Source organism: Geotrypetes seraphini, chromosome 6 (assembly GCF_902459505.1).
Source record: "Geotrypetes seraphini chromosome 6, aGeoSer1.1, whole genome shotgun sequence".
Classification (NCBI taxonomy): Eukaryota; Metazoa; Chordata; class Amphibia; order Gymnophiona; family Dermophiidae; genus Geotrypetes; species Geotrypetes seraphini.
Window position 1 is genome coordinate 86827181 of NC_047089.1, and position 19087 is coordinate 86846267.

The 19087-nt window shown below is 43.4% G+C and overlaps 1 protein-coding gene across 9 annotated transcripts in view; it reads left to right on the forward strand.

Moving 5' to 3' along the window:
* The window catches only part of MYCBP2 (MYC binding protein 2), a 977923-nt gene that overhangs the window by 83051 nt on the left and 875785 nt on the right, over nt 1-19087 (forward strand). For all 9 annotated transcript variants that reach the window (XM_033949399.1, XM_033949405.1, XM_033949401.1 and 6 more), the window contains exons 7-8: nt 3609-3680; nt 3778-3874. In XM_033949399.1, the coding sequence (XP_033805290.1) occupies nt 3609-3680; nt 3778-3874 (169 nt within the window). The remainder of the gene's footprint in view (nt 1-3608; nt 3681-3777; nt 3875-19087) is intronic.

The window sequence follows — 19087 nt, forward strand, 5'->3', positions numbered from 1 at the left end:
GGCCTGGGATCCCTCCTGCCCGTAATGTAGTGCAGGGTGGGGTTAGGGGGTCGCCGTGGCCAGGAGGACTTGGGCTCCCTCCTGGCCCGATATTGTCGGGGAGTTGGGGAATCGGCGGGGCAAGAGGGCTTGGGCTCCTTTTTGCCCCGATCGTGTCGGGGAGTCGGGGGGGCAAGAGGGAGCCAGGCGGAGAGAGGGCAGTTAAGCGCAGTGCCTGCGTGGAAGGATGCAGCTCGGGCGACTTCGTTGTGTGAAACGAAGTTCGTTGTAGGGAGCAAGACATAAAGTTCGTTGTGCGCAGCATTCGCTGTGCGAGGCGTTCGTTATGCGAGGCACCACTGTATTCATATCTAGAATGATAACCCCTTATTGTACAACTCGACTCCTTCGATCTTCCCAGCAAGACTTATTATTGGTCCCTTCACTAAAAATTGTTGGAACAAGGAGAAATGATATGTTCTCTGTACTAGCTCCCCAACTCTGGAACACCCTGCCTCTTTTTATCAGAAAGGAAAAAGATCTTATTTCTTTTAAAAAATTGTTGAAAACTTTTTTATTTAATGATGCTTTTAATGATTAATTTCCTTTCTTTTCTCCCTCCTTTATATTGTCTTTCCCTTCCATATGTTCTTTCCCTTTATTAAGAGAAATATTGTAACCCTTTCCCTCCTTTCCTCCTGTTATATTTTGTTAACTTTTAGGTAAAGAGAAATCTTCTCTATTTTATTTAATTAATTAATAATTGCTTGTGTTGATGTTTTGGATGTTTTATAATATTAATATGATATTATGTTTTTTATAACTTGTATTTTATTGTACATCGCCTAGAAAGTTTTATATAGGCGATTAATCAAAATAAACCTGAACTTGAACTTGAATTATATGCAAATCTCTTTCATGCATATTCATTAGGGATATCTTGAAAACTCGACTGGCTGGGGGTCCCCTAGGACAGGGTTGAGAACCACTGTTCTAGACACTAGAGTTATTTCCCTATAGCCATTTCCCTATAGCCACTACGGCAGAAAGAATCCACTCCAGATATTTCACTCTGCATCATTTGTTCTTCACTGGGCTTTCTAGCTCCACCTTCAGTTCTTTCCTTCTGTACGCTTGCCTGCAGGAGTGTTTGTTCTGCTCTTCCCATTTTATTATTTTAATTTGATGTAATTTCATCCCCTTTTCAGGTAATTTAGTGCTTGGAGCGAATTTGAAGCTTTGCCTGCTTGAGAATTCACAGACTTGGGTCTGTAGCTGACAGGCCGATCCCACTGGGTACCTGTTAGCCAGCCTGCATAGTTTCTCTGGAGCTCAGGGCAATCCCTTGTTAATTAGGGATTGAGCGCAAGCTGTTAGGCACCCTTAGGAGGCTCAGTGGGGTCTCACAGGGTGGCGGCTGCGTCGTCGCGCCTCCATCCCAATGCACATCCAATGGTCTGCAAGGATGGAGGTGTAGTTAAACATAGTAGTCTGACTGGCAGCCCGAAGATCAGCTTTCCAAAATTATTCCCAGCATTGTGGCAGTGAAATTTCTAATCCAGCTTCTGTAAGAGAGCTGAAAGCAAGGTTGCAGCACAGCTTCTCTCAGGTCACAGTGAGTACACAGGCTGACAGCCTGTGAGAGACATCGGGGGAGGTTTTAAAAATGGGGGTTTGAGTGTTTTTGTATGTTCCTCTGTGTTCCCCCCTCCTGAAAAATCCTAAAATTGCCATTTTTATAGTTTGAGAAGTGTGAAAAATATTGTAATTTTTGGCGTGAATTTCTTAATGGCAGCCATCACGGATTTTTAGCAAATTTTTTTTTTTCCCTAAAGCTCCCTGCTTCTTCAAAACTGCAAATTTTGCCTACAAACCTGCTAGGATGGAGTCCTTGGGCTTTCCTCAAGTGGATTCTTACCAGGATTACACAAATTTACCGTGTTTAGAGCGTTATTACGCTGTGTATTGCAGCCAGAGGGGACCGCAGCATCCAGTTTAGCCTCTTCCCTTCTGAAGCAGGTGACCAAACCTTCAGCTAGCCTGGCGGGGTGGCCTTTGTGACTCGGCATGGCTGGTAATCCCATCTAAGAAATGCAAATTTTAGTCACCTGAGGGTGACTGTATGCCCCAGGAGCTGGACACTTTCTTCGGGGGTGGGGGTTTGGGGGGTATTCCAGCAGGAGGGATTGGGCACTTTCCTGCCAGTGATCTTTAGGAGGGGTGTTCCGGCAGGAGAGATAGGGCATCCTCCTGCCGCGTTCGGGGGTGGGGAACTGGTGGCTACTAAACTTATCACAACAGGGAGATCCCTGCGATAAGCGATAAGCTTAGCGGCCACATCTACAATAACCTGATTCTCTAACCGGCATCTGTAACATGGACGTCGGTTAGAGAATTGAGTTTACCTTAGGCGGCCTTAGGCCCAATTCTATATAGGATGCCTGTCGGCTTCTGAGCCATTTACAAGAGTATGTGAAAACGGTGGATGTTGTAATCTGAGTTAACATGGCAAGCCCAACAAGCTTAGCTGCACCATGCAATTTCATACCTCTAGTTTATTTGCATATTACAAATAGGATGCCCTTTTTTAGCACTGCATGCATGCACATGTGAATAATGCATGCATTTGAAAACTATCTTCTGGCCAAAGCAAAGCTGGGTTAAACAAGAAACAGAATGGCCTTTGTAGCAAAAAAGATGCTCTTTCAAGTGATATAAAATTTTTTTAAAAAATTGTATGATTTACAGTTAAGATATTTGTACCCAAAAAAGGCCAAAATCTGAATAAAGCACTATCATCATTTATTTGTGTAATTATATCTTTGCTTCCAATTGGCTGCAAAGCTTCATAATGCAAATCTTATGGGGTATTTCATTGAGCCATGACTGCTGGAACAGATACAACGTGAATCAAAATATAGGTCAAGAGCAATGAAGGAGTCAAAGTAAGTATTCAATTTCTTTTCTAACATTTTTTGCTGGCTTATAACAGGGGAGGTAAAATAATGTTACATTCCAAACTTTGCACATTAAGGCCCCCTTTTACAAAGCCACATAGCCAAGTGCTGCTTGGCAAATGCTTCAATGCCCATTTAATTCATATGGGTGTCTGAGCATTTACCGCGCTGGCCCACCCGGTTGGCTTTTGTAAAAGAGGGAGTAAGTTAGTAGTAGGTGTTGTATTAATCCCCAAAATTTCAATTTTCTTAGAGGCTTTATTGGGCTATAGTGGCTAGACAAAGTTGCCATTTTGGGTTACGCATAGCATAGAGAGTGACCTACATTCAACAGCCTCTAGGTCTGAAACCAAAAGAGATCCAGCTGAAAAATGTTACATGGTTTCATTTTGAAGTTATAGGGAACATACACACAAAATGTTATTCAATTTGGAGAAAGTTGAGTGGAGTTTTTTTATTTTTTTTTTTAATTTCTTTATTGATATTTTGAACTTGACAATGTATATTAGACCACTTGACATGGAATGACCCATTGCAATATTCTTTTCCTTTGGGAATGAATATTCTTTATCAGTAATTTTGTTGTATTAATACTTGAATTTTAATGCGACTTGTATTTCACCTCAGACCTTGTGGATGGGTTCTAAGAAGACTTTCATTGACTTTTAACAGGGTCACATATACAATTCTACTTCCCGCATCAAATGCAGAAAAGAAAAGATGCCTTGGTTAGGATATGCACAGGTAGGAGAATATGACTTTTTTGAGCTTCTGGTACTATTTAAAAGACAGTTTAAAAAAGACCCCAATATATTGTGATTTTTTTTTTAATGTGTAACAGGGCTATTTACTATATCGAGATGTGAGCAATCACAATATGACAGCTGTAAGGATAAATCCTGAGACTTTGGATCAAGATGGGTTAGTTACATTGTCAGGTATGTGAGTGGAAGAAGGCTGTGTCTGGAAATATTTTCATTTTTTTTTAAAGATAGTTTCTTATGTAACCGAAGTCCACAGACTTCAAGAGCCAAGTTATGGACTAAATGTTTTAGAAAAGTTTTGCAAAAACATATTTTTTTTTGACCAAAAGTATAGCTTCGTGTAACATCTAGAATTGAAGAAAAATCATGTAAAAGTTGTGGATGCAAAACATTTTTGAAATGGCTCTATGGGACTTTATCTAGAAGTTTTAACTTTAAGAACCAAGGGCTCCTTTTACTAAGCTGCGATAGTGTTTTTAGCGTGCGCAGAATTGCCGTGCACGCTAAACCCGCGCTATGTGGCTAGAACTAACGCCAGCTCAATGGTGGTGTTAGCGTCTAGCGCGCGGGGCAATTTAGCACATGCTAAAACCTCTATCGCAGCTTAGTAAAAGTCCTGACTTGCTTTATAATGTAATTCTTTATTTGGTTTATTTTTGTGTTTGTGTGCAATTTTTCTGTAGATTTTCTTCCTTCCAGAAGGAAGTTGAACACTTGATCTATATAGATGTTATCCCAGGACAAGCAGGCAGCATATTCTTGACTGATGGGTGACGGCACCGACGGAGCCCCGGTACGGACAATTTTAGAGTGATTGCACTCTAAGAACTTTAGAAAGTTCTAGCTAGGCCGCACCGCGCGTGCGCGAGTGCCTTCCCGCCCGACAGAGGCGCGCGGTCCCCAGTTTTCTTAATTCCGCGGAGCTAAGAAGACGCGTGTTTCCAACGGCTGTTGGAAGTTTTTTTCTATTTCACTTGCCTTCCCGCTCGCGCGTAATTTTCTCTTCATATTTTATTTCTTTCCTTCTTTTTTACCTTTTGTGTAAAAAAAAAAAAAAAAAATTCTTATTTTTCCTTTTTTTGTCGAATCTGACCCGGCGGGGCCTGTTGGCACCATCGAAGCCTCGGGCTTCGATTTTGCTACAGCAGTATTTCCCTTCATGCCCCCGTCACCGGGTTTCAAAAAGTGTCAGCGGTGTGCACGCCCTATCTCCCTTTCCGACCCACACAAGTGGTGCCTCCAGTGTCTGGGTCCGGACCATAGGGCTGAAACCTGCACCCGCTGTAGTTCTTTACAAAAAAGAACTTTAAAAAATAGACAAATTCAGCAGCGGATCCTTTTCGGTACCGCTATGGAAGTTGCACCGGTATCGACGTCGACGACTTCCTCCAAATCGACTCCGACTTCCTCGGCACCGCCAGATCCATCGTCGGTGTCGACTCCTGTAGGTAAGCCGGCTAAGAAGCCTTCCCCTACTGTTCTAGGCCAGCCAGTCGAGCATGCAGTGAGCCAAGTCCTGCAGACTGAGCGCCGGCCCCGTAAACGCTCCGCTCCCATTGAAGTCTCGGCCTCTTCATCGGCATCGACTTCACCCGAGCGTCGAGCGGCACCGAAGGTACCGAGCAAGAAAAAACCGGTACCGGTGCCATCGGGACCAACGTTGAATGAGCGCATTGCCTCTATCCTCCAGGTCCAGCTTAAGCAGCAACTCCAACAGTTGCTTCCGGCTCTCTTGTCTCCGAACCTTCCAGTGTCGGTACCGACTGAGCCTTCGGTGCCGTCTGTCGAACAGCCTCTGTTATTGGCATCGACTGTTTCGGCACCACAAAAATCTTTGTCCATGCCTGTTCTGTCAGCAGAACCAAAACGGCGTGCTACTCCTACGGGGTCGGAACCGGTACTGTTCTCTGAACCCCGTACCGTACTACATTCCCCTGGTACCGTCTCCACTCGGTCTGGTAAATCGGTACGCAAGACTAAACATACTGATACATCGACTCCACTTTCCCAGGGCCGTTTACAATCGGTACGGGACCCTGACTTGTGGGACGATTCGGATGATCCCCTCGGTACCGAGGAGGATTACACATCTGATGAGGAGGAACCATCGGTGCAGGATACTACTGCTAAGCCAGAGCACTCCTCCTTCACAAAATTTTTAAAGGAGATGTCAGACACCCTGTCTATTCCTTTAGAATCTGACTCTAAAAAATCCAAAGCATTTTTGGATGCCTTGGATTTTGACCAACCTCCTAAAGAGTTTTTAAAGTTACCCCTCCATGACATCTTGAGGGAAACTTTTTATAAGAATCTTGAAACTCCTTTGACAATCCCAGGAGCCCCAAGAAAACTAGAATCTCTATATAAAGTGATTCCAATCCCTGGATTTGACAAACCCCAACTTCCCCATGAATCCCTGTTGGTAGAGTCAACCCTAAAGAAGACTGCAGGAGCCAGTATGTATGCCTCTGTCCCTCCTGGTAGGGAAGGAAAGGCCATGGACAAATTTGGAAAGCGTCTTTACCAAAATGCCATGCTGGCCAACCGTTCAAGTAATTACGCTTTCCACTTCTCGTTTTACCTGAAGCACCTCATTCAACAGGTGACCTCTTTTCAAAAGTATATTCCGGACCGTAAACTTCCTGCTTTTCAGCAATGTACCTCTAGTCTTTTGCAACTCAGGAAGTTTATGGTCCGTTCTATTTATGATACTTTTGAACTGACATCTCGTGCTACTGCTATCTCTGTAGCAATGAGAAGGTTGACATGGCTGCGGGCCTCAGAATTGGACGTAAACCATCAGGACCGGCTGGCCAATGCGCCTTGCCTAGGGGATGAGCTGTTTGGGGAGTCTATGGATACCACCACACAAAAGCTCTCCGCCCATGAAACTAGGTGGGACACCTTGTTGAAAAACAAGAAGAAACCTCCTCCTCCTCGTCCATTCAGGCAACAATCTTCATATCAAAGGAGGTTTTCTGCTCGGCCGGCCCAGCCTCATCCTCCTCAACCTCGCAGACAGCGTCAGCAACAGCAACAGGCTCGTCAACAACAGCAGCCTACTGTCAAACCGGCTACTCAACCTAAGTCGACACAGCCCTTTTGACTCCTTTCTCCAGAACATTGCCAGTCTTCCTCCCTCATGTCCTCTACCTCAGCCCATAGGAAGTCGACTACAAGTTTTTCTATCTCGCTGGGAAGCAATCACCTCCGACCAGTGGGTACTTGCTATCATCGCCCACGGCTACTCTCTAAACTTTCAGACTCCTCCACCATTAAGTCTGCCAAAAGAGTCTGCTTCCAACAAGGCTCAGTCCCTCCTCCTCGCTCAGGAGGTTCAATCCCTCCTTCTTCTCAATGCCATCGAACCAGTTCCTCTGGACCAGCAAGGCCTGGGATTTTACTCCCGGTACTTTCTTGTACCCAAAAAGACCGGAGATCTCAGACCAATATTAGATCTCAGGGATCTCAACAAATGTCTGGTCAAGGAGAAGTTCAAGATGTTATCTCTTGCCACCCTATACCCTCTTCTCTCTCAGGAAGACTGGCTATGTTCCCTCGATCTCAAGGAGGCGTATACTCACGTTCCAATTCATCTGATGTCCAGACAATATCTTCGCTTTCTTGTCAACCAACATCATTACCAATACAAGGTGCTACCCTTCGGCCTAGCCTCCTCGCCCAGGGTATTCACCAAATGTCTGATTGTGGTCGCAGCTTATCTCCGCTCCCACAACTTTCAAGTCTTCCCTTACCTGGACGACTGGCTCATCAAGGCTCCTTCTCCTCAGTCCGTTCACAAAGCCACGGATCAGACCATTTACTTCCTTCGACTGTTGGGGTTCGAAATCAATCTACCCAAGTCGCACCTCATTCCAACTCAGCGACTTCAATTCATTGGAGCCATTCTGGATACTGTTCAGATGAGGGCTTTTCTTCCTCCAAACCGCCTTCACACCATCCTTCATCTCTGTCAGCAGGTGTTCCAGCAACCTTCCATCTCTGCGAATCACATGATGGTGCTCTTGGGACACATGGCCTCCACAGTACATGTCACTCCCTTCGCACGTCTCCACCTGCGTACTCCTCAATGGACCCTAGCGACTCAGTGGTCACAAGCGACGGATCCTTGTTCACAACACATATCTGTGACCTCATCTCTTCGACAGTCGCTTCTTTGGTGGTTGAAATCATCAAATCTATCCAGAGGTCTACTGTTCCATCTACCTCCTCATCAACTGGTCATCACCACGGATTCCTCCCCCTATGCATGGGGAGCTCACTTGAACGAGTTCCAAACTCAGGGATTTTGGACCACACAGGAAAAGAAACACCACATCAATTTCCTGGAACTCAGAGCGATGTTTTACGCCCTCAAAGCTTTCCAACATCTCCTGTTTCCTCAGGTTCTTCTCATTTGCACAGACAACCAAGTTGCAATGTACTACATCAACAAACAGGGAGGGACGGGATCCCATCCCTTATGTCAGGAAGCTCTAAGGATTTGGACCTGGGCGACTGCTCGTCACTTATTCCTGAAGGCAGTCTACATCCAAGGAGAACAAAATTGCTTAGCAGACAATCTCAGCAGAATTCTTCAACCTCACGAATGGACTCTCGACCCCTCGACTCTCCAGTCCATTTTCTCCCAATGGGGCACACCTCAAGTGGATCTTTTTTGCAGCTCCCCACAACCATCAACTGCCCCTGTTTTGCTCCAGACTTTACTCTCCTCACCGTCTGGAACCCGATGCATTTCTCCTGGATTGGACCAATCTCTTCCTTTATGCATTCCCTCCTCTTCCGCTCATGCTGCGCACCTTATTCAAGCTCAAGAGGGAACAAGCCACCATGATTCTCATCGCTCCACGGTGGCCCAGACAACATTGGTTTTCCCTTCTACTTCAACTCAGTTCCAGGGAACCCATACCTCTTCCTCTGTTTCCTTCACTGCTTACACAGCATCAGCAAACACTGCTTCATCCCAACTTACAGTCTCTGCACCTGACAGCTTGGTATCTCTCGGGCTGACTTCGGCTCACGCTCTCCTTTCTCAGCCTGTCCGTTCTATTATTGATGCCTCCAGGAAACCGTCTACTCTTCAATGTTACCAACAAAAGTGGTCTCGGTTTTCTTCCTGGTGCCTGTTACATCACCATAATCCCATGTCTACAGCAGTGGGACTGGTTTTGGACTATCTGTTGTCCTTATCTGACTCTGGTCTTAAATCCTCTTCGATAAGGGTCCACCTTAGTGCTATTGCAGCTTTTCATGAGCCGATTCATGGAAAACCCCTCTCAGCTCATCCCTTAGTTTCAAGGTTCATGAAGGGCCTTTTCAATGTGAAGCCACCTCTTAAGGCTCCTCCTGTTGTATGTGATCTTAATGTGGTTCTTTCTGCGTTAATGAAGCCTCCTTTCGAGTCTTTGGCCACAACGCATTTTAAATTTCTAACTTGGAAAGTGGTCTTTCTTATAGCTCTCACTTCTGCCAGGAGGGTCAGTGAGCTCCATGCACTGGTGGCTGATCCACCTTTCACTGTTTTTCACCATGATAAGGTCGTTCTCCGTACACATCCAAAATTCCTTCCTAAGGTTGTGTCTGAGTTTCATCTTAACCAATCCATCGTTCTACCTGTTTTTTTCCCAAAGCCTCATTCTAATCCAGGTGAACAGGCTTTGCATACCTTGGATTGTAAACGTGCTCTGGCTTACTATCTTGATCGCACCAAACCTCACAGATCATCTCCTCAACTGTTTTTGTCCTTTGATCCTAACAAGTTGGGTCATCCTGTATCTAAACGCACCCTGTCCATTTGGCTTGCCGCTTGCGTTTCCTTCTGTTATGCTCAGTCGGGCCTGACGCTGGAAGGTTCTGTCACAGGCCACAAAATTAGAGCTATGGCAGCGTCTGTAGCTTTCCTCCGTTCCACTCCTATTGAGGAAATCTGCAAGGCTGCTACTTGGTCCTCAGTTCATACTTTTACATCTCACTATTGTCTGGATGCATTCTCCAGACGGGATGGACACTTCGGCCAATCTGTTTTACAAAATTTGTTTTCCTAATGGCCAACCTTCCCTCCATCCCTCTTTTTGTTAGCTTGGAGGTCACCCATCAGTCAAGAATATGCTGCCTGCTTGTCCTGGGATAAAGCACAGTTACTTACCGTAACAGGTGTTATCCAGGGACAGCAGGCAGATATTCTTGCGTCCCACCCACCTCCCCGGGTTGGCTTCTTAGCTGGCTTATCCTAACTGGGGACCGCGCGCCTCTGTCGGGCGGGAAGGCACTCGCGCACGCGCGGTGCGGCCTAGCTAGAACTTTCTAAAGTTCTTAGAGTGCAATCACTCAAAAATTGTCCGTACCGGGGCTCCGTCGGTGCCGTCACCCATCAGTCAAGAATATCTGCCTGCTGTCCCTGGATAACACCTGTTACGGTAAGTAACTGTGCTTTAGCTCATATTTCAATTGTAAGCAAACAGATTGCAGATAATTTGCATATTTTATGTTCTAGTTTTGCTTGAAATTTAAATTGGGTTTGAAATGTTTTAGTAAAAATGATCATTCCAAAATAAGATGATTGCTTTTAGAATCATGTTTGCTTTTAAATTGTACAAGGACTAGGGGAATCTCAACAAAACAAAAAGTGTGGAAATCAACAATGTTAAAAACCTTTTTATTTCTTCAGAAAGGGCTTTAAAACACTATCCATGTTTCAGTGAAATGCCTTCCTCAGGGGTCCAAATAATAACAAGTGATACAAATAAAGGTAAAAAATGAGCAGAAGTATTGATAAGTGTAAACAGACAAATGGTGTAAAAAAAAAAAAAGGGGTGACATGGAAGGAGAAAATAAATCCTGAAACTAGCAGCAAATTTAAAACAAACTGACAAAAGTTTTACTCAAGAGCAATCAAGCTATGGCATTTGTTGCTGGAGGATGTGGTCAAAGCATCTTACATAGATGAGCTTTAAAAGAATGTGGACAAATTCTTCGAGCAATCCATAAATAATTGTTAGGTAGATTTTAGAATGTTGTCGCTCATCCCTGTAAAGGAACTGCAAGAAATTCCTTTGGAATTTGTAGGGTGCTTTCTAATGACTTGTGTTAGCCACTTTCTGTGCTGGGTTTGTTGGACTTTCTTATCCTAGGAATAAGCAGTGGATTTCCCCAAGCCATCTCAATAATGGCCTATGGACTCTCTGTTAGGAAATTATCCAAACCTTTTTTTAAACTCAGCTAAGTTAACTGATTTCACCACATTCTTAGGCAACGAATTCCAGAGTTTAATTACATGTTGCGTGTAGAAATATTTTCTCTGGCTTGTTTTAAATCTACTACTTGGTAGCTTCATCGCATTCTCCCTAGTCCTTGTATTATTGAAAGAGTTAACAAGTGATTCACATCTACCCTTTCCACTCCACTTATCATTTTATAGACCTCTATCATATCACCCCTGAGCTGTCTCTTCTCCAAGCTGAAGATCCCTAGCCGCTTTAGCCTTTCTTCATAGGGAAGTCATCCCATCCCTTTTATCATTTTCATCGTCCTTCTCTTGTACTTTTTTAAAATTCCACTATATCTTTTTTGAGATACAGTGGCCAGAATTGGTGCGGCCATAGAGAGCAATACAAGAGCATTATAACATTTTCATCTTTGTTTTCCAAACCTTTCCTGATAATTCCTAACATTCAGTTTGCTTTCTTAGCTGCTGCCGCACATTGAGCTGAGGGTTTTAACATATCCTCAATTATGACACCTAGATCCTTTTCCTGGGCAGTGACTCCAAACATAGAACCTTGCATCACGTAGCTATGGTTTGGGTTCCTCTTTCCCACATGCATTACTTTGCATTTGCTCACATTAAACATCATCTGCCATTTTGATTCCCAGTCTGCCAGTTTCACAAGGTTGGCTTGCAATTTTTTACAATCAGATTTTTATTAAATAGTTATGGTGACATGCATTTGTGGGTGTATTTTAGATAGATACTGTATTAAAGTAGGAAATTTAGTAGGACAACAGTTGTGTTTAGATGTTTATATCTAACGTTTCTAGTTGTTGGGTGCTGATGAGGTTAGTGATTGTCAACTGCCAATTACTGGAGTTAAAAGTGTGAGTTTCCCTTTATAAATGAGTAGCCTTTCACTCTACTTATTTGCTTATCCAAAAATTAATGTGCGTAGATGTAAGACCTACTTAGACAGGACCCTAGCATTTCAAGTTGGTAGGCAACAATCTTGGTTATGTAAATGTATTCAGCAAGCTATGTTATCCTATTGCTGTTTTCGGAAATTAATTAAGACCACTTTGTTCGATAAGTTTATTACTTAATGAGAGTTTTATTATTGAAATTCTATTTTACAAATATTTGTATTTTTTTACTGTATTGTATTTCGCTGATTATCCAGCTCTTTTTAGTGTAAACCACCTAGAACTTTTGGTTATGGTGGTATAAAAGAATAAAGTTATTATTTTTAATTCACTTGCTGCAGAGTGTTGGATCTGATATATGCTTCCTGATGAGTAATATTGTATTATGTTTTGTTTATATTGGTTTGTACTTCTGTTGGTAAATTGGTATTTCTTTTTGTTTAAATTATTTTTATTGAAGAAGTCTCTCCCAGAAATGGAGAAAAGCACAGAAGATAACAAAATGCAGAAGAAACAGTGCCTGCATATAGGCAGAAAGTTACAACTAACAGGGTTCAAACTCGAGAACAAACCATTTTTGAGAAATAAAGTTTTCATATATATCAGAACAATTTTTGGGTTACTGGAGTCCAAGTTGTTGAAAATGTTCTGACTTCAACTCTGACTCCTAATAGAGTTAAATTGTATGACATCATCAGTGATGCAGCAGGCCGCGAAGCAGCCCGTTCAGAGCGCCCACTGCTGCTTTAGGAGGCCTCAGAGGTATGTCAAGTCTCACCGGAGTGGTGTGGTTGCTGAATGTGCAAGTCCGATTTTCTCAGGCAACAAATAGGCGGATTGGGTAGCACTATTAGGGAGTAGTCTTTCATGTTCATTTTATGTAATTTGAAATGCTTCAAAGTGTAAGTCATTTGGAGCTCATATTAAGTTACATAGACATTCTTTCAAAAATGCCCCTTTAAGTCGGAATTAGGATGTCTTGCTCATAGTAGTAGTGCCTTTGATCCAGTAGATCATGAAATATTGTTGTTGTTTAGACACAATAGGACTTTCAGGAAGGGTCTTGAACTGGTTTCAATGTTTTTTGAAGAAAAGATCTTATCAAGTGATTTGTGACGGTAACTATTCTCATTCATGGAGCAACCCATCTGGTGTGCCCCAAGGTTCTCCGCTATCGCCTACCTTATTCAACATCTACATTTCCCCTTTAGGACATTTATTACAGTTTAATGTAAAATTTTATATATACACAGATGACATTTCTATTTTAATCCCTCTAAATAATTTTACCACTTAAATTTTAAACCAGATATCTTCTATTATGACTCAGATAGAACAGTGGACAATTAATTTCAAACTGAAACTCAATAAGGAAAAGACCAAACTTTAATTGGCTAGTCCCAACAACAAAATAACACTCATTGCTTCATCTTAATGGTCATGACTACCCGATTATTAAATCTATCAAAATTCTGGGAGTCGCACTAGACCGACATTTAACACTAGCAGAACACACGAACTTAGTGGTACAAAAATGCTTTTTTGACATTGTGGAAATTAAAAACCATAAAAAAATATTTTGAGCTTTATCGTTCTGACTATTGGTGCAGGCATTAGTTTTATCTATTTTAGACTATTGTATCATCATCTATTTAGGAGCACCCAAAAAAATTCTAAGGAAATTAAGGATAATTCAGAATACAGCTGTTTGATTGATTTTTGGTTTAAAAAAGAATGACCATATTAGCCCATATTATCATTTACTTCATTGGCTGCCTTTGGAGGCAAGAATATTATTGAATTTTTCCTGTATCTGCTTTAAGTTGATATCGGGATTGTCTCCAGCTTACTTTTTGCCTCATTTTGTGTTGCATAGACCATCAAGAGAAACTAGAAACTTCTACTTATTTGCTTATCCAAAAATTAATGGGTGTAGATATAAGACCTTCTTAGATAGGACCCTCGCATTTCAAGCTGGTAGGCAACAATCTTGGTTAGGTAAATGTATTCATCAAGCTATGTTATCCTATTGCAGTTTTTTGAAATTAATTAAGACCACTTTGTTCGATAAGTTTATTACTTAGTGAATTTTATTATTGAAATTCTATTTTACAAATATTTGTATTTTTTACTGTATTATTGTACTTCGCTGATTGTCCAGCTCTTTTTAGTGTAAACCGCCTAGAACTTTTGGTTAGGGTGGTATAATAATAATAACTTTATTTTTCTATACCGCCATAGTCAAAGTGACTTCTAGGCGGTTCACATAGAAAGAAGGCTGGACAATCAGCGAATTACAAAATGCAAGAAGAAGGATGTTACATAATAAATTGGAGAAACATGGGGAAAGAATACATGAGAGAAGAAAGATGTTACATAATACATTGGGGTTATAAGGGGAAAGAATACCTGAGAGAGGTCATCTGATTAGGCAAGGAATTTGTCAAATAGAGCGGTTTTAATTGATTTTCGGAATGTGTTGTAGGTCTGTCTGGCTTTATTTATGTGGTTTCCCAGCCAGGATTGCTGTCAGTACTTAAACGTGTTAAAAGAATAAAGTTGTTATTATTATTATTATTAGGTCCCAAAAAAAGAGTATATCTTACTGCCCCTTTAATTAAGATGTCTTGCTTATAATGTCTTTAAAAAAAAAAAAGAGTACATCTTACAGCCATTTTTGAACAGGAAAAACATTGGGTTTCCTGTTAAAAAATATGCGAGAAGGGTGTTCTTGCAGTGAAAGGCCTGAATTTTAAAAATGTCAAACTAAGTTAGGCGACAGTAGGTTCTTTACTGCTGCCTAACTTAATTGTTTTGTTTTAATTAGTGCAGTAATTGACTGTGTTGTTTAAAAGTTCATTGAAAAAAAAGTAGGCACTGGCAAGCACATACCCTGATAGGCATCAGATTTGCAGCTATATCATAGCGCCTAAGGTCAAAGTAGGTGTGATTATGGCCAGAAATTAATTTAGGCACGATTCTTCATCAAACATAGGGGCTGGTAATATAGGCTTTTAAAACCCTAGTCTACATTAACGGTGCCAAGCTTGATGTAAGCTGCGATTCTGGTAATGGCACCTACACATGATCGACACATGGCCAGTGCCATTTCCAGAATCCAGCCCAAAATGTTCAAAATGAACAACCATATTTGAAAATGAAATTTCCGAAATGAGTGCTAAAAAGCAGGCACAAAAATGCATACCTAAACACGAGATAGGATCCTTCTTCTGCAAAGATTAACAGTGCTTAACTTAAACCTGTTGCAGTCTATCCACTTCTTAATTACAACTACAACCGACTGCATTTGTGATTCGTGTTCAGTACAGTGAATTTTAAATAACAACCCAGGCGCAAAGTCCTCCAAAAAAAGATAAAAACCTCTGTGCCTATAATAGCCATCATGATTGTAGGCGGCTTGTAAATTCAGATATAGTACCATATATACTTGAATATAAACTAAGAATTTTGGGCTAAAAATATGGCCTAAAAATTGGGGTCTCAGCTTATATTTGGGTCAGTGCCCTTCTGTACCCCTCTCAGACCTGTTGCAGGCCTCTGCTGGGCCTGCCGTAAGACCTGGTGGGCCAGTGGTGGGTCAGGACAGAAGGGATCCCTCCCGCCTTCTGTCCCAGCTGACTTGAAAAACTTTTACCCAGCTTCCCACCTCCACTGCATATCTTTAAAATCCCCGGTGGTCCAGCGGTGGGCTGGGACAGGAGGGATCCCTCCTGTCTCCTGTTCCAGCTGACTATGCCTTCCTTTACCTCCGTTCCGCCTCCTCCATATACCTTTTATAATCCCTGGTGGTTCAGCGGTGAACTAGAGCAGGAGCGGCCTTACTGCACTCCTGCTCCATGGAGAGCTGCTAGTGAGTGGCTGCTGTGAGTTCTCACAGGCACAGCAGCCACTCGCTAGCGGTTCTCCACAGGGCAGGAGTGCGGGAAGACCGCTCCAGTTCACTGCTGGACCACCAGGGATTGTAAAAAGTACACGGGGGTGGGGGGAGGGGGAGAGGCTGGAGGATGGGTAAAAGTTTTTTGAGTCAGCCGGGACAGGAGTTGAGAGGGATCCCTCCTGTCCCGACCCATTGCTGGCCCACCAGGTCTTACAGCAGGCCCGCTGGAGGTCTGCAAGCCTGGGGGAGGGGGCAGCTGCAGAGCCTGACAGGGCAGGAAGGGCGGGGGGGACAGGTTGCAGAGCCAGGGAGGAAGGGGAGATGAGTGCAGAGCTGGGCAGGGAGGGAGGGAACTAGGTGCAGAGCTAAGGAGGGAGGTAGGGGGCTGGGTGAAGAGTCTGACAGGGCAGGAAGTTACAGGTGACAGGATGTAGAGCCAGAGTGGGAGGGGGGCTTGGTGCAGAGCCGGGGAGGGAGTGAGACTGAGTGCAGGGCACTTGAATATTAACTCCCTGGTTTATATTAGAGTCAACCTTTTTTCCTCCTTTTTGGGGGGGGTAAAAGGTTACCTCAGTTTATATTCGGGTCAACTTACCGTATTTTCACGTAGATAACGCGCACCCATGTAAAACACGCGCACGGGTATAGTGCGCGGAAAACACAAATTTATGTACAGAAATTTTTATATACCGCACACACCCGTATACCGCGCATGCTGCCCGACTCTCCTCTGGAGACCCCGACTCTCTTTTCGCCCGCCCAGACTCTCTTTTCGCCCGCCCCGACTCTCCTTTCCCCCTTGAAGTCCTGTCCCTACCCTGAAAGCCTGATGCCCCCCCGACGTCCGATTCACCCCCCCCGCAGGACTGCTCGCACCCCCACCCCGAAGGACCGCTCGCACGCACCGGCACCCCCACCCGAAGGACCGCTCGCACCCCCACAGCCTCCCCCCCTCCCTCATGGAGAAGCTGTCTACCTTGTTTCCGGATGCCAGCGAGCCCAGCTGTTTCCTCTGCCGGCGGTCCCGCCCCTTCTCTGAGCCCTGCTGCGCTGCTTCCTCTTCCGGCGGTCCCGCCCTTTCTCTGATGTCAGAGAAAGGGCGGGACCGCCTGAAGAGGAAGCAGCGCAGCACAGGGCTCTGAGAAGGGGCAGGACCGCCGGCAGAGGAAGCAGCTGGGCTGGCATCCGGAAACAAGGTAGACAGCTTCTCCATGGGGGAGGGGGGAGGCTGTGGGGGTGCGAGCAGTCCTTCGGGTGGGGGTGCGAGCGGTCCTTCGGGGTGGGAGTACGAGCGCTCCTTCCGTGTGATGAATCGGGCGTCGGGGGGGGACTATGTAAAAAAAATTTTGTACAATGCGCAAGGTTATGCGCAGTTTGTAAAAACCACGTATAATGCGCGCGTTATATGCGTGAAAATACGGTATATTCGAGTATATACTGTAGGTATGTCTATTTTCCAGAAGGGCTCACTTATTTGAATAGAAATAAGAGTTCAAGTTTTAAGTTTTATTAGTATACTCATTGTGGGGGATTCTAAGCAGTTTACAGTTTATAAAATGGTAAATAAGAGGAGAAACTAGGGGGGTAGAAGATGGAAATAAGTGCGGGCAGGAGAAGGAACTACAATACCGGATAGGACAGTGGACAGGGAAGAGGAAGGAAGGGAAGCTGCTTGCCTGTCATGACAGGCATCCATCATTCATTGCTAGGGAGAAAAGAAGGATGAAACCAAAGCTAATTAAGATAAAAGATTAGCATTGACTATATGCATCAGTAAAAAGGAAACTCTTAAGCTGGAATTTGAATTTGTCTAGAGATGTTTCATGTCTTAGGCGTAATGGGAGCTTATTTCAGAGGGTGGGGGGGCCTTGTGATAGAGAAGATTTGATGACGGGTGGTATCGTATATTATGTGATGTGAGTTTGGAATGACTAGCAGGTTTTGCTAAGAAGAGCGAAGAGTCCATTGTAGTGTGAGTGGAATTGAGATGTTGGTCAAGAAAAAGGGGATTATTGGACTGTTTAATCTTAAAAACTAGTAGAAGTGGGAGTTACACCTGGGTCCCATTTTGTGCTGACCACTAGGTTACTTACACTTGCTTGTTGCTCTGTTAGGAATGGCCACAATACCTGAAGCTGTCAGAGAGCCTGGTATCCACTGTAACTTTCACAGCTTAGGGGGAATAGGAGGGGAGTTGGTAACCACTGAAAGATGCCACTCAATCCTCCATTTCCCCATTTACATTAGATAGATTGTGAGTCCACTGGATAGATAGGGAAAATGCTTGAAGTACCTGTATGTAAATGGCTTTGAGTGTGGTTGTATAACTTCAAAAAGGCAAGTCCTAATCCCTTTCTCTAATTTTGGGCCCACCTTAGTCATGCCTCAAAACACACCTCCAGTATGCCCTTTGCTATTTGGATGAACTGTAGTGTAAATTGTCCAAATTGAAAATCATGATTTGGAAGTTTTCAGCAGATGAACATTTTTTTAGCCATTTTGAGACGTCCATCAGCTTTGAAGATGAATGCCATAGTGTGTATGTTAAATTAGTATGTGTTCAATAGAATCTTCAATAGATTTTAATAGGTACTTTTGTTTGGTAAACCTGTTTTTATTGTAGAATCCAATCAATTCTCATCTCACGAGATCTCTTGCAGGAAGCCTCAGCATAGCTTCTTGCTCCTCTCTTACCTCTAGACTGCCCTCCAACTTCTAGCTGTCTTCCTTCAATCGAGATAGTAGGAGCTAGTCTTTTCTGCTCATATTAATTTTTTCTTTAAAGTTGGTATTTTATCCTTAGACAAGCAAGCAGCATGTTCTCACAAATGGGTGACATCATCCACAGAGCCCCGGTATGGACAGTGAAAAGTGTAGTATCACTTTAAGCTTTAGCAAGCTTTTTAGACTGCCTGATTTTCTGTTTTATCCTCTGACCAGGATTAACCAGCATCGATCCATGTTGAACCTACCTTTCCATACTGCTTCAGGAATCCACCATGGGGACCTATAAGGTGGTTTTTCCCCCAGGTGACTGGATACAAACATGCAAAGACAAATGGCAGCATCTAACATGGGTGTGGAGTCTGTAAGTTAGATGCCTTACCATGTAACCCCCCCAAAAAAAACCCAAAACAAAACCCCAAACAAACACCAAATGCAAATAGTAAGCAGACAAGTAGTGTTTTGTACTTCTGCATTATCAATGGACATTCTCTATATTAACTATTGAAGCAGCATGGTTCTCTGCTTTTTCTAAGCAGGATCAACCAGGTTTTAAGCTACTGAAACATGCCTTCCATGATGTCATCAATGTTCATACAGTACTCTTCAGG